The 15,264-nt window shown below is 40.8% G+C and overlaps 1 protein-coding gene across 2 annotated transcripts in view; it reads right to left on the bottom strand.

Moving 5' to 3' along the window:
- CRIM1 (cysteine rich transmembrane BMP regulator 1) overlaps nt 1–15,264 on the bottom strand; it is a gene marked incomplete at its 5' end in the record, with an annotated part of 206,515 nt that overhangs the window by 33,984 nt on the left and 157,267 nt on the right. For both annotated transcript variants that reach the window (XM_082671722.1, XM_082671723.1), the window contains 4 exons: nt 1,879–2,094; nt 5,846–6,055; nt 7,171–7,292; nt 10,158–10,314. In XM_082671722.1, coding sequence (XP_082527848.1) covers nt 1,879–2,094; nt 5,846–6,055; nt 7,171–7,292; nt 10,158–10,314 — 705 coding nt within the window. The remainder of the gene's footprint in view (nt 1–1,878; nt 2,095–5,845; nt 6,056–7,170; nt 7,293–10,157; nt 10,315–15,264) is intronic.

Raw genomic sequence — 15,264 nt, 5'->3', positions numbered from 1 at the left:
ATCTCTCAAGTTATATGTAAAGTGAGGAAGAGTCACCTAGGCGTACGTTTATAAAGGAGAAGCCAAAGCCAGGCACACATCGGGTGCTTGTTCCTGTTTCTAGAGGGGAGGTCTCTGCTCTGCTAGAATCGGCAGGGCCTCTGCTCATGCGCACTGGCCTTGAGACCTGGCTCTAAGAAATCAGTCCTTGGCACACACAGGAGTCCCATTTCCAGGGAGCTCTTGTTCTTTGCCTGGGCTGAACCTCTGAGTCCAGTCAGGTGTGCCACCAACAAATTTGGGCCAACCCCTGTATTTGTCCTCAGATCCTCGGACAAGTGGGAACAGAGGTACTTCCCACTTTAGTTAAAGCTTCCTGGGTTACATGCGCTCTTAATGCTTTCCTTTCCAGGCACTCCTCTCACTCTGTCATGATTTACTTAAAGGTCTTCTTTTGCATTACTGCTCCACAGGATAGGAGTTGTGGCTGTTCTCATCAAGCCCGGGATCCCCATGGCTCAATTCAGGCATTCCATAAGCACTTGTAAAATGAATACATTAAACGGATATAAATTCATGATCACCACTGAAGAGATCACTCAGAGTAGTTTCCACCAGGAGGATGGGAATAATCATGGTCATATATTAACAGAGAAATATTAGGGTTTGTGTCTAAGTAAAAGAGTGATGATAAAAATATAGGAGGGACTAGGGTATATCCTAACAACATAATACATCTGAACTATTTCTTATACTAGAAAAGACGTTGCACTAATTAAGCTTTTCAGATTAACATGGTTGAAAATTACGCCAAAGATTCTGTACTAAGATGATAATACCTCAGCAGCAGGGCATGATGACAACAGCAAATAATGCTGCTATCCCTACAATTTCCTCTGATGCAATTAAAAAATATCATCAATGTGAACCCAGGAAGAATTCTGGACATCAACTACGCTGGTTATATAATGAGAGAACAATAGATTCTAGCTGGCTGACTGGATAATCCAATGTAAAAAAAAGTAATACAAGGGCTTATGTTTTACTGAGCAGAAATGCTCTAAGAACATATATTTAGAAGGTAAATGATTACTGATTTAACTTGAAAAGTTAAAAGACTGAGCAACAACAAAACTAGTGTGCTGTCAACTTGGTAATTATACATATACAAATTAAGTCATATATTCTAGTGTTAATTAGAATTGCTACTTGCGTTGCATAATCAGCTACTTATGTTTAAAAGTCTGACAAAGTTTCATTATATTTGTTTCATGACCATAAATTCACCTGCTAAGGCCAGATTATCTGAGAACTAAAAAAAAAAGAAAACAATAGTACTCTTTGTACATATGCAGTGCTGGTCACTTAGTACTTCTGGATCTTAACTTAATCATCACAGATTTGAGAAGGTGGGCATTAGGCATCTTTTAGCGATTCCTCTGTTTAACATTCTCAAAGTATCTTCACCACTCTTACATATTTCAAAGATTTTATTTACATTATTTATCAATAATTGCTCTTCACATTTTGTAAAGACAAAGATGACTTTTCACATTAGCAAAATCATCTGGAATAATCTGGTACAGCAGGACTGTCTCTTGAGTCTGAGATGTAGGGTTAAGAAAAAAAGGGTAGAAAGAAACAATTTTTTTTTTTTGCTGTTTTTGTTCAAAGTCACCTCAGGTGCAAGGCATACTGATTGCATAAATATGTGGTTGATAGAAAGGAATGAATTTAGAAAGCTGCCTGCCAGATGTTCCTGCCTGGGTTACTGGTGACTGGGTCTGGCCCACTCCCACGTGGGGCTCAACCCAGCCCACCGGTCCTGCAGAATGACAACGCCCAGGCTGCAGGCCCTCCCCATCGGCCCAGTGCATCCCGAGGCGCAGTGCCGGTTACCTGGACACTGTGGGCAACAGGAGTCCTGGGTGCGTGTGGGGTTCTGGCAGAGCAGCGGTGGGCACACCTCTGTCTCACACAGCACCCGCCCGCTGTGACAGGTGCACTGAGTACAGGTGTCAATGTGCCATGTTTCTCCTTCCACAAAGTACTCTCCCCCAGGGGCATGGCAAATGGAGGGGGTGCTGAGCTCCGGCTTCTGCACCACAAAGTCATCTGGGGAACGACACAAAATCCAAACACAAGAAATTATTCATCTGCAGTCTTACCAGCTTGGGAAGAACCTGGTGCTGTGGGCTTTAAGGGACAAAGAAGATGAATTGGCTGTTTCCCTCAAGAACACAGGGAAGAAAACATTCCATGCACAGAAATATAAAGCAACAGCAGAAGAGCTAGTTTCAGGAAGTGAGGTTCAAGTGGTTCCAGTTTGTCAACAGTAACGAGAGGCTCCAACGAGATAATTAAATCACAGGGGGCTTCCCTGGTGGCACAGTGGTTGAGAGTCCGCCTGCCGATGCAGGGGACACGGGTTCGTGCCCCGGTCCGGGAAGATCCCACGTGCCGTGGAGCGGCTGGGCCCGTGAGCCATGGCCGCTGAGCCTGCGCGTCCGGAGCCTGTGCTCCGCAACGGGAGAGGCCACAACAGTGAGAGGCCCGCGTACCGCAAAAAAAAAAAAAAAAAAAAAAATTACAGGGACTCCTACTGTTGAAGAGAACAGGAGCCTCTTAGGGGATGTCTGTGAATGTAGGGTTATCTAGAATAAAGATCTCTCATTTACTGAATGCTTCCTATGGTCCAGTTTCCATGTTAGTGCTTTACATATGTTACTTCATTTATTCCTTACACCAATGTGAATAGGTACTGTTATCCCATTTAACATATAAGGAAACTGAGAACTCAGAGTATTAAGGGCAGACAAGGGATCTGAACCCAAGTCTATGTTTGTTTGGATCATGGATACACCTCCAGATTAAATACAATTGTAAACTGATTTGTGCCCCGTTCACTTCATTATCTCTGGGACCCTGAGTCCTTTCAGGCTTAGAAATAAGTCCTACTGTTGAGCAGGACACACCCCAACCCCGACCAGCTGCCGGCACACTGAGCAGGAATGCTCTTTCAGAATCAACAGTCTGAACCCTCACCTGAGACTAAACATTTGTTTGGCGATATGATCAAGAGAGGTAAACGCCCAGGGGCCAATGATAACTATGAGTTCTTTCCCCAGACGAGAGGCGATTTGGGGCTCTTGGTGAGATGATAGTGATAGAGAGGGAATTTAATGCTGAAAATGTCTGGAGAGGCACTGGGAGTTGCCCTCAAGTTGTGCTGGCAAAATGAGAAGTATGAAGATATTAACCATATTCGTGTCATCCAAATACAACAGGCGTTTCAAGAAGGTGCTGACAGTGTGGAACCCTGCGGAGAAGCCATCTGGAGACACCATGGCGGGCTCACGCTTGGAGATCAGTGGAATTTGGGCCTCAGAAGAACTACCCTGTTTGTGCAGAGATACTCAGAGCTGACGTCTCCTAAGAACTCACGGGCTGTGACTTTCAAAGCAGTGGTCAGCCTGAGATGTAGCAATACTGATGAGATACAGTGGTGTGGGCCCAGCTCCAGCTAAGAAAGCATTGTATAATTTTTAATACAGCTTTATCTCAAGGGAGCTAGTAAAGACTGGAACTTTGACCAAGTGGACATATCACAGAAAACTGACATCAGCCAATGCTTACATTCATAACCAACTGGGCCAAACTTTCTAGTATATGAGGAAAGTAGAAAGGAAGATAATTAGAATGAAAATTGAGCTGCGATGAGATAAAAGTGCATTTCTCACCGTTTATAGAAAAAGAAAAAATAGTTCCAAAGACTATTAGTAAACTACTGTTGGAAAAAGTCTCCCTTTTGAAAGGACTTGGAGAGGATCGACAATTGCTGCCCTTTTAAATGCTGCCATGTAAGGAAACGGTCAGAAGAAAAACGATGTGTGTTTGCAGGTGTCTTAGTCTGTGAATTCCTTTGCTATATATATATCCATGTGCCTCAAGGCAAAACATGAGTGACCAGATGGATGGAGGTGATAGAAAAACTGAAAGGTAGAGGATAAGAAAGGGAAAAAAAATCTGAGAAACAGTATGATTTGGTGAATCTTCTGTCAGAAGAGTTCAGAGGCTGCTCACTTATCTCAGAAGGAAAAACAGCTGATCCTTGAACAGAAGGCAGGAGAAAATATTCTTTGAAGTAGGAGTCCACAATTGCAACAATGCTTGGTCTCTATTCAGAAAGACCCATATGTGGCAACTCACTAAAGACATTTGGAAAAAAACATACCTACACATCCATATATATCAATACCTGTGTGCTTTTATATGTCTATATCTACATAGTCACACATCCACAATAATACATCAATAATTCTGTGTGTGTGTTTAAGAACTTTCCATATCTCTGTAATAGAGAAAACTAGATTTGGTTTCACTGACTATCAGTGCTTAAGTCAATCATCTATTCTCAGTAATATCTTTGCATTTCCACTGGTCGGAGTTCTTCACTGAGTACACCGTTTAGCAAAGACCCAGGTGCAGGCCACACTCTGCACACTCATGCCTGTAATTAAAGCATGGGGTCTTCACTGGTCCTTCCCCAAAGAGTCAACACAGAGTTCTGTCTCATTAAACTGTTCATTTATCTTCTGTTTCAGTGGGCACTAGTGGTTTTTCATATTTAACTAGCAAAACATGTCAATAAGGAAGCAGTTTTGATACAGAGCACATCTGGCTTAACTATGAGAAACAAAACAAAACTTTGTCATCTGGTCCCCTATAGGGGTATGGGGGCTGCCTGTCACTTTAATACCTTAGTTACTGAGGTGTGTAGAATGTCAGGGCTAAAAAGGACTTCCAGTGCCTCTCTGCCAACCCCCTCCCTGGCAGGCAAAGCAGGTGCAGACTGAGGTGCCAGCATGCGGTACCTCCCTCCCAGGCCGGGCCTGCCTTGTTGCAAAAGGCCCAGCCCTCAGGTTCCTGACTGCGCCCGTTGTACAGGTGGAGGGAGATACAGAACCAAGACTGACCAGGGAAATACAATCCCTACCCCCAAACCGGACAGTACATTTCAACTTTAAAAGAAATCCGATGCAAGAATCAGGAGACTTCATGTCTCCCTGGCCCTCCAACTGACACACTATTTTACTTCGGGTAAGAAAGCTAATCTCTCTGTGTCTGTTTTCCAAACAAAAACTGCCTAAGTGTATTTTTCCCTAATTCAGTGGCCTCCACTCGGTGGAAGAAATAATAACTATGAAACCATGCTGAGCTCTTTGGAGCAAAGGCACTAGATGAGGTACTATGGTAATAATTACTGTTATGGACAACCATAATTTGGACCGCTATGGATTATAAATCTGTTATGTTCTTCTACTAACTTATCTTGATTACCATTATTATGACTGTAAATGTTTTGGATGTGTGGTCACTCTAAACATCTCCATTTGGCAAGACTACCACATATCCATTAATTTAAAAAAAGCAATATTCACAGACTTCAGTAATTCTCTCCCTCTCGAATATTACTTTATAAATAAGAAGCTGTCATGGAATAAAATTAACAACAACTCCCTCCAATTAACTAAGACATTCAGCCTTAATACACTGTCCGTAAGATGGAGAGCTGGAGCTTTAAGTACATAAGCCCACAAACCTGTACACAAATGTAGTTCAAAGACCAATGTAATTGAGTAAACCTTCAAAAATAAGGAGAGTGGTTTTAGAGCTTTAGAATAATTCTCTGGTTTTTGTCTAATCATTTATAGCACCTGGCTGACACTCGTGGCTATTGTTGACAAAAACCAGAGAGCTGAAATACGTTCCAGGGGTCGTCCCCTGCACTTCCCCTGGAATTACAGATATGATGAGGCAAAAGTCATTTGCTTAGGGAGCACACGAGATGGCGGCCAGCTTTTACCTGAACATGACGGGCAGCACTGTCCCGGATGAATGGTGGGGTTGCCACAGGCAGGCACCGGGCAGGTGATCAGAGCACACATTTCCCGTCCACTGTGACAGTAGCATTCCCGGCACCCATCATGCCAGCTTTCCTCATTTTTATGATGATGACCATCCATGGACAGACATGTGCCTGACAGGACGGGTGGCCCGGCTGCAGCAGGGACCTCTGGACAGACAGAAGGCAGCCTGGTAAAGAAGGAGCTACTGCACAGGAGAAACAGCCTGTAGTTCCTTACAGGTAATGCTACCCAGCCACCAAAAATCCTGTCTACACAACACAGCTTGTGACACAGGAAAGGATCATGAAAAGAATTTAAGTTAATATGCTCTCAATTTTGAAAAAAGAAAAAAGGGAGTAAAAAACCCTGCAAATACATTTCTCTGCTATTGGTATTTTTTTTCCTCCCTTCACTCTACGTTCTCATATTCTATACAGTAAACAAGCACTGATTGATTTCAGCGTGAATGTTACACATATGTTTTAATACATGCAGAATAATCACTCTAGAAATCATCATTCAGTGGGGCAATCCTGGGCCGCTAGTAACTAACAGATTTTCGTTCTGCAGAACAATTGAAGCAGTGACTAGATTTTTGTTTACTCTGACCCCCTAAAAACACTCTTAAGGTGGTAACTGTCCAACTCTGAAAAAACACAGAACAAACTTTAGGGGGCTTTTACTGCTTCATTTGTGGCTCATGTGGACAACTAAAACCAGCTGGGGTGAGCAGTGGCGCTGGAGCTGGGGTAAGGGCTCACACAGCTTCAGGAACATCCCTTGAGGGGGAAGTCCTGCAAAAGGTACTCCCAGGACTCACACCTATACACAACTATAGGCTGGCATGTGGTTATTCAGCAAAAGTCGACATTCTCAGGGAAAACTGTGTTACCGAGAAAATACACAAGCAGACTGTTTAGCCTCACCCACCCTCAAAGGGCTGTGAAAAGGGACCTTTGCTATATCAGTCGTCTCAATCCACTGCTGGACAGAGGGAGACTCTTATGGAGGTCAAGATAAAGCTGCTTTAGGCTAACATTCCTGAGACAAGTAAAACTGAAGAGCTAAGAAGTGATTAATTTGGTCAACGTGGGGCCCGTTCCTTTAAATTCTATCCTGAGCTCTTATTCCATTGAGATGAAAGGACAAGGGATGGTCCTCTAGAGAGTGACAGTGGTGTCAGAGTGGACAGCAATCACTGAAATTATTTCATTTACTTCCGTTCTTGGTTCCTGTGCCTCTGATTGCTCTGAGCGGGGAAGGGTTATGCGTTGGGACTTACCTCTGCACTTGCAGATAAGACAGCCACGACTGTCCTGCTGGAAACCCAAGGGGCAGATCTTACTGCACGGGAGCTCTGGGCATTTCTTACAGCGACAGATGTCACAGCCATGCTTATTCTTCCTGGGTAATTAAAATTTTGTCAGAGGTTAGAAAATCCAAAAGTCTCAAGTGATGCCCAAGTGCTTAGACCAAGGGTCACTGAAGTGATATTCTCAGTAAGCAGAATGACTTGAACTTCTGCTCTCAAAACCCCCTGGAGTGATGCGTAATTAGCTCCCTGTGGCCATGACCACCACCCACCCATGGCCAACGGTTAGAACTGTCCAAGCACTTAGGTGCTCTAGGACGTGACTGTCAGAATCCCGATGACGTGACTGTTGATTTAATTGGGAAAAGTGGTACCAACAGTACAAAAAGATGAATGTGCAGCTCCAGGAAGAGGAAGGTGAAGGATATATTGCTGGTCAATGTTGGAGGCCAGCATTAGGGCAGAAGTCCTTCTTCTGTCAGAACCACAGGCTTCCTCAGACGATCACATTCTCTTGAGAAATTTCAGATGCTACTAAACATTTTACTGAGATATCTACAGAATTTTTTAGCAGATGGGAGAACTTAAGGATCCATAGACCTGGGAATGCTATGTAATGTTGTAGCATGTTGTACATGTAGGCATCTTGTATATGTTGATGAAGAACAAAACGTTTAAGAAGTCCTGCAGTCAATGTCCAGTAATTACCTCATTAGTCAGAAAAGAATACCAACTGAAAAATGCTCCACCTGTGGGGCATGACTGAAGCACGGAGGATAAAGGGAAATGGCTGGATGAACTTTTTTTTTCCCTTTAATAAGCTACAGTGCCTAAATTTTGTGTTGAGCAGAAAGATGATATTAAATAAATATGTTTATTAAAAGATCACCATAGTTTAAGTCGACAAAAAAATTCTTAGCAACAATTCCTTATTTTCTCTAAAAGGAGAATGACCCTGTGTATTACAAAAGGTGCTAACGTGCCCTCCTGTGTCTTCTGTCCACTACCTGCAGCTCCTCTCTTAGGCTCAACATCTCCTCTACAAGCTTTGCCCTAGTTGGGCTTCCCGGGCAGCAGAGAAGGCGGAGTTAAGTCTATTAATCCTTACGTTTCATCCCAAGGAGAGCTAAGTGGCAACAGTGGTGTTCAACTACAAAAATAAACCCTGTTCTTTCTCATCTTGGACAAATTAAGGGGCTCTAAAAGAAGATGGCCCCCGGGCTTCCCTGGTGGCGCAGTGGTTGGGAGTCCGCCTGCCGATGCAGGGGACACGGGTTCGTGCCCCGGTCTGGGAGGATCCCACAGGCTGCGGGGCGGCTCGGCCCGTGAGCCATGGCCGCTGAGCCTGCACGTCCAGAGCCTGTGCTCCGCAATGGGAGAGGCCACAACAGTGAGAGGCCCGCATACCACAAAAAAAAAAAAAAAAAAAAGATGGCCCCACGGGAAATCCTTGGTATATAACTGCCCAAGTGATAAACTACAATCAGCTAAGTGAAATGAGAACTGAACACTAGGGTCTACGTATTTATGTCAATATAATGAAAACAATGAATTAAATGAATGCTTCACACTCCTGTCATAGACTGTGCCATTTCCAAGCCCTAACAGGGCTTTAACAGATTTGTTTGTTAACTCATTTATTCACCTACCCGTTCCTTCTTCCTTCTCCCATTTCCTTCTCTATATTTCTCCCTCAGAGGCTGTCCTTGAAACATGTGCTAGCCAATGCAGTATTCGTTTGCCTACAAGAGTCAACTTGGTCCTTCTTGAATGTGTTTACTGACAGGAATACCAACTGGAATCTATAATCCTCTAAGAGTTTTCTCTCCAAGGTGAAGTGTGGATGAATGCAGCCTTGGTTCTGAACTATCATAACACTGCAGCCAAGTGGTTGTAGGTACTATTACGATAATAATACGTCATTCTACATCAGCAGGTAAGCTAAGAAATAGCTCTACTTTTATTAATATCATATTCATATTTTAGGATTAAGAACAATGATGATTTATTAGTTTATTTGGGGAATTTTAAAGAATAATGTTCCCAAGTTAATTATCCAATTAAAATTAGAATTAAGGTTCCCCTCTCCCTGCTAAACTAGAATTTCTAAGAGGAAGAATAAAAACAATGCCTTTAAGACGCTGGGCAAGAGGTGATGGCTCTAAATCCCTTATAATTACTAGCACTATATAAACATATCAAATGGAAAAGGCAGAGAGACTAAACTGGAAGGAATCAAGGCAGGAATGACAAAGCAAAATTCTGAAAGGTTATTTTTAAGGAACCAACTTGATATAAAGACAGAAGTGGATTCTAAGACAGACACAAAAGTAACAAATGTGAAATGTCTATTTTCCCCCTAGAATAATCTGAATTTTCATGGGATTTGATTCAATAAAGAATATTTAAAAATACAAGTCATAGTTCTTATCACCAAGGAAATTCATAAGATCTACTGCTATTTTAAAGAATACTATAGACGTAGACAAGCATCAAGGTAGGACAGGGAGGCGTGGCAGGTAAGGATGCTCCATATTGCAAATCAGTAGCTGTCAATTCATCTTAAAATATAGATTAAATACGTTATCACAAAACAGTTGCTGCGACAGTGGTGCATAGTTGAAGCGCTTACAACACTGGAACCTCATGACAGTTCCATTCCCTTTGGCAGTGTCCAAAGGCCCTTGCTATGAGGAAATCTCACCCAACAGGCCCAAAGTGTCATAACAAGGCTCTAGCCCATCTTCAAAAAAGAGTAAAACTTGATTCTTATCTTTGGAGATACGGCCTTTCCCTGCTTTCTGATTCCTCTAGCAAAACAAGCATAGATATTCTGGATTCAGTACATTGCTGATTCATTCAGAAACACACACAAAACAGCCAACAAAAAAGGTAAGAGACATTTCGTCAAGCTATAGATAATTAAGAATACATCTTCTGAGTTAAGAAATACGTACAGATATCCAAATGGACAATACTTTTCACAGATTATGAGTCTGCACTTCTTGGGGCGTGGGCGGCACTGACAGATCTCACAGTTGTGGGCATCGGTTAGGAAGCCGAAGGGGCAGTCCAAGGTGCAGCCTCGTTTGAGGCCCGTGCAAAGTTCCTCCCCTGTGAAGACACATGGACAGCACATTTCTTCCAAAGATGAAAGGAACAGAACATTTGACACTTCAGTGCCTTCCCCTAATCTTCCAATCTTCCACCGATGTAAATTTCTCAGCTCTACCACAGCATCAGCAATGGTTAAAAATTATAGATTGTGCTATTTCATGGTTATCAAAACGTAACTTCATGTTTTGGTACTAATATACACAATAAAGTCCAACTCTGAAAAACAGATTTCTGATCAAACCACTGATTACCATTTATTATTCGAAATGTGAGAAGTGGAAACTTACATCCCAAATTTCATTATGTATTTTTGCTCCTACTGCATGCCCATGAGAAACACATTCTTAAAGGTTCACACACGTTTACTCTTATGAGTTTTAGATGTTACCACATAATACTGCGTACCATATGCAGCATAAAGCATTGCTTGCCCTTTCTTTAAAAGGTATATCTCTAATAACATAATACAAAGTGAAATAATCAGTGTTGCAATTAGATATTTTTTTCCCTACCGCTGACAAATATCCAGGTATTTAGATACTTAGTTAACTGACAAAAAAAAAAAAAAAAATTTTATGTGCCAAAGAAATACCTACATTAATGTTTAACTATCCATTATTTAAAATGTTCAAACTCTCCCCTGTTAGCAGAATCTGGAGTGATGTTTAACTGTCCTCTGTTAGTCAGTTATAACTTATTATTGTAGAAGGGAAAAAAAGGAACAAAGAAATGGTGGCTGGCACAAGAAACTTCTATTAGCTTAATGGAAGCCTTGTAAGTAAATTTTAAAAGGTGTGATGTAGGGCTTACTAGAGTAATATAGGCAACAAAAATGTTAAGGTAAATAAGAAAAGCATGCTTGGTGATGTAACTAAAGCAAATTGAGACGTCTGAATTAAATGCAGAATTTGAAAGATAATCAAATTTAAAGAAGTAGACATGATGATGGCAGAAGTATGGCAATGTTTGATTATAGTTCTGCGTGGACTGGTAAAGTGGGAAGCTGAGACTACCTTTGTTGAAATAATAAATAAATTTTATGTGTATATCCTTTAAGCATAAATATTGTAAATAATGTATAAGTTACTGGGAAAAACAGAACACATTTGTCCCCTCCACACACAAATCTTATAACCTAAAATTAGACCTTAACTACAATTAACAGGTAAAATGGGTGCATATTTTACATAAATATTTTAAGGTAGCATCTTTTGTGAATCTTAGCTGGCAATACTTGCATATTTAATTTGCTATCTTTTAAAAAGGATAATGTGATTTAAAGTATAATTTTCTACTTTGTCATCATCATAAACCTTTCATTACACATATTTAATATAACCTCGTGGGTCTGTATCATATTGTGAAGCAACTGATTACTAATCTGCATCCTTAAAAGTGAAATTCTAAATGGCTCATTTAAAATTTTGTAATTATATGACTTGAAAGGTCATCATTTTTCATCTCTTTCCCATTATTAAGGGAATGACGAAGGAGGGAGAAGACTGTCATAGCCACATTTCTTTCTCTGACACCGAGATCTAAGTTGTGAATCCGTTTTTCTATTGCAAAACTTTTAAGTCTTGAAACCAAGTAGATTATGTTGAGAAACAGATGAACTAACACCACTGTGAGAACATCCCTGGGGATTAAATTCCTTGAAACTCTGAGTCTGAGCACCTTTGTGCCTTTATTTCTCTGGTCCTGTAAAAAAGGAGTTTTTCTATAATTTTTAATCTAGAATGGGCTTCATCCTTAACGAAAGCTGTTGCATCACTAAGTTTAAAAAATTTGATATAAACTAAGTTTGTCTTTACCTCTGCTTTGCAGTGGAAGGGAATTTCAAGCAAAGGCTGCTATGTGTGAACAAAAATACAGGACGTTCATAGACTTCGGACTGGCTGTGACATATTGGGCAGGTTGCCACAATGCTGCCCTGGCTTGGGACTGCTCACTGCCCTGCTATCTCGTTTCTCCTCCCCAGCAGAAGGGAGCTCTAGGGCAGGGACCTATTTTCTTTATTTACACAGTCCAGGTGCTATCACGGTGCTCAGCATGGAGTGAGTGCTCAATAAATACTTGCTGAATGAATGAACCAATCAAGATTCTTGCTATTTACTCCTCTACCCTCATCAAGACTGCCACATTAACAGAAAAATAATGGGATGAAAAAACTTACTGTTAGTACTGAAAAATTTCACAATACTGGCACTTGCTAAACATCTCCAAATACCACCTTCTAGCTTAGAAATAGAGAACATTAAAGATTTCAAGGTACTCCTAGATCCATGTATCAATTATGGATTTTTCTTCAGAGAAGTATAACGTCAAGGCAAACATTTACATAAAGAGCAGAACAGATAGATTAGAAACATCTCATTCATAGATGGGTGGGAGTTTTTAAGTTTGGTTGAAAAGTTTTAGTACATCACTGGAGGCAACCACAGAAAGAATGGTGGCTTTATGTTCATAATTTTTCAACATTATGACTTTGTTGTGATCTAAGAATGCTTTCTAATCCAGAGGGGAAAATTACCATTGAAGAGAAAGTGATAAATAATGGCAAAATACAGAGCCTGTGCATTATGGCTGGTCGATAGCAGCTATGCAATAAACTCTCTGTTTATTCGGGAGAAAAAAGAAGATGTTTTTGCTCCCAGGGCCAAAATGTGGCCCAACTGTGGGGAGCATCGTTTGTACAACATGTTGTAGTTGAACACCATGGAGCCTGCAAACAGAACACAGGGTAATGGTGCCCCTAGAGTTGTGTTGTGCTTCTCTGCTGCAGGACTTCACACTCTTGGGTTCTGGCAATTCTCAGCAACATGCAAGCAGTTAAGGATACCATGAATACAGTTCCTGAGACTATTAAATAAAGAAGTGCAAGACTGCAAATGGTGGTCCCAATCTTGACCTTGATAAGTGTTTGTTCAGAGTAACAATGAAATGAAAACAGGAGCCTGCCTCCTTGTATATGATGCTGCGACCTTCTTTAGATGTTTGATTCAGATATATGTTTCATGAAAATTATGAAAGGTTTTTTCTCCCTGCTACCATTAATTTTCTATGTCTGCACTGGTTTCTAGTTAAAAGCACTATTAATCCCTAGAATTACAGATTGTTAAAACTGGAAGAGCAGTTACAAATAATGTGATGAAATCCACTTGATTTAAAAATGTAGATGATAAGATGCTTAAAAAGATGGATGCCATTTAATTCACATAGATGTCACTTACTACATATCGTACCTATAGTAAGCTGAAATGTATTATGTATGTTTGACAGCAAACATTTTGGTTAAAAAGGAATGCTACTAACAGCTTGTAACAATGAAGTGTTAGATTTTTAGTAGCTTATCTAAATGATTTTAGTTTTAACTTTTGTTGCTATCATACATTCTTAAGCATTTTCTACCATGTTTCTTTTCTTTATTCTAAGTATGTCTTTGAATAAAGTTTAAATTCTCTATATGCCCTTGATGCATTACTTTGCTTAGCAGTGTTATAAGAAATGTTATTTGTTACAGGTTGAAAAAGAAAAGCTACAGTATGTTCAAATAAAAGAATCCTGTCATATACCTTCCATGTTCTTTTGAAGGACGTGTTTCTACTGGGTTTTGATTTCAACCTTCAAGTGACTGTCTATAATATGCTTGATTATATTGCAATAGCATTACAACATATTAGCATATTACCAATATTACCAACACATTACCAAGATTAGTCAGGGATAAGGTCCATTTTTAACTTTTTTGTACCCCTAGTTTTTGGTGTATAGTAGGCACTCAATAAATGCTAGATGAATGAAAGAAGGAATGAATGAGCAGACAACAGGCCAGTAACAGGGGAGAAATATTTATTTGGCATTGGTCTTATTTTAAGAAAGAAATATTGATGCCAGTGGTCTATATATACGTCTAACCCCTAACGGAAAACTTGGGTATAAATGGTTAGGGCCATTGCATGTGAAACAGGCTTTGGTGGGATGCAGAAAAATAACATAAAGGAGAGATTTAGACAAAATCCATACTTATCACGTAGCTGCAATGGGAAAAAGAATATACTTAGCTATCCTTCAGTACCAGGGACTTCCTTTTTTCTAAAGCTAGGTGAAAGAGAGTGAGAATATTCGAGGGTTAAAATTAAAAGGCAAAAGGAAAGTTGTTTGTGTGCGCGTCCTCAGAGGACAGGAAGAACTGGAGGCAGGTTGGTGTCGGAACAAAGGAGGGAAACTGGGGGCTTTCCACGTCAGCTAGCTCTAGCTGACTCAGAAATGCATGTTATAAACCAGCTATCGTGTCAACAATTACCATATGTCGGGTAGTAAAGCTAGCTTTGCATTCACTAATTAGTCCTCAAAACAACCCATTACTTTGGTATTAGTACCTGCCCTTTACAGATGAGGACACAGAGGCTCTAGGAAATAAAGCAACTTGCCCTGATCACCCAGATACAAGTCAGTATGATGCCAGAGTCTGGGAGGAGAGCTGGGTCCATGCAGTCACAAGAATCTGACAACCGAGGATGTGGCAGTTTGATTTAATTTGACTCACCGCCCAAAGGTGTCAAATAATCAGGACTGCTAATGGGAGGGGATGAGAGCAGAATGCTCTATGGCTCTGTCATATACTTTCCGTGTACTTTTGTGTATGATATAGACAAAATGACAAATTCCAGCTGACATAAAATGCAATGGTCTCCTGTACATATTTCCTCCTATGTGTTAATGAAATGGAGGTGCAAAGCAGGCAGTATGCATGGATGTTCCTTTTACAAAGCCAGAAAGCAACACTAACACAAAGACAGGCAGAGCAGAATTTTCCTGATAAGTCTCAATTTGCAAAAAGCCGGTCATATGCTTCTGACTTGCTTCAATGACAACTGAGGGAAATTGCTTCTTTGGATTTAACTACAAAGGGCTCATTGTGAATCAGCAGGGGTCTTATGTAGG

The sequence above is a fragment of the Grampus griseus genome (genome assembly GCF_964374135.1).
Source record: "Grampus griseus genome assembly, chromosome: 15".
Lineage (NCBI taxonomy): Eukaryota > Metazoa > Chordata > Mammalia > Artiodactyla > Delphinidae > Grampus > Grampus griseus.
Note: the sequence above shows the minus strand (reverse complement) of the source record. Positions and strands in the feature narration are given on the sequence as shown.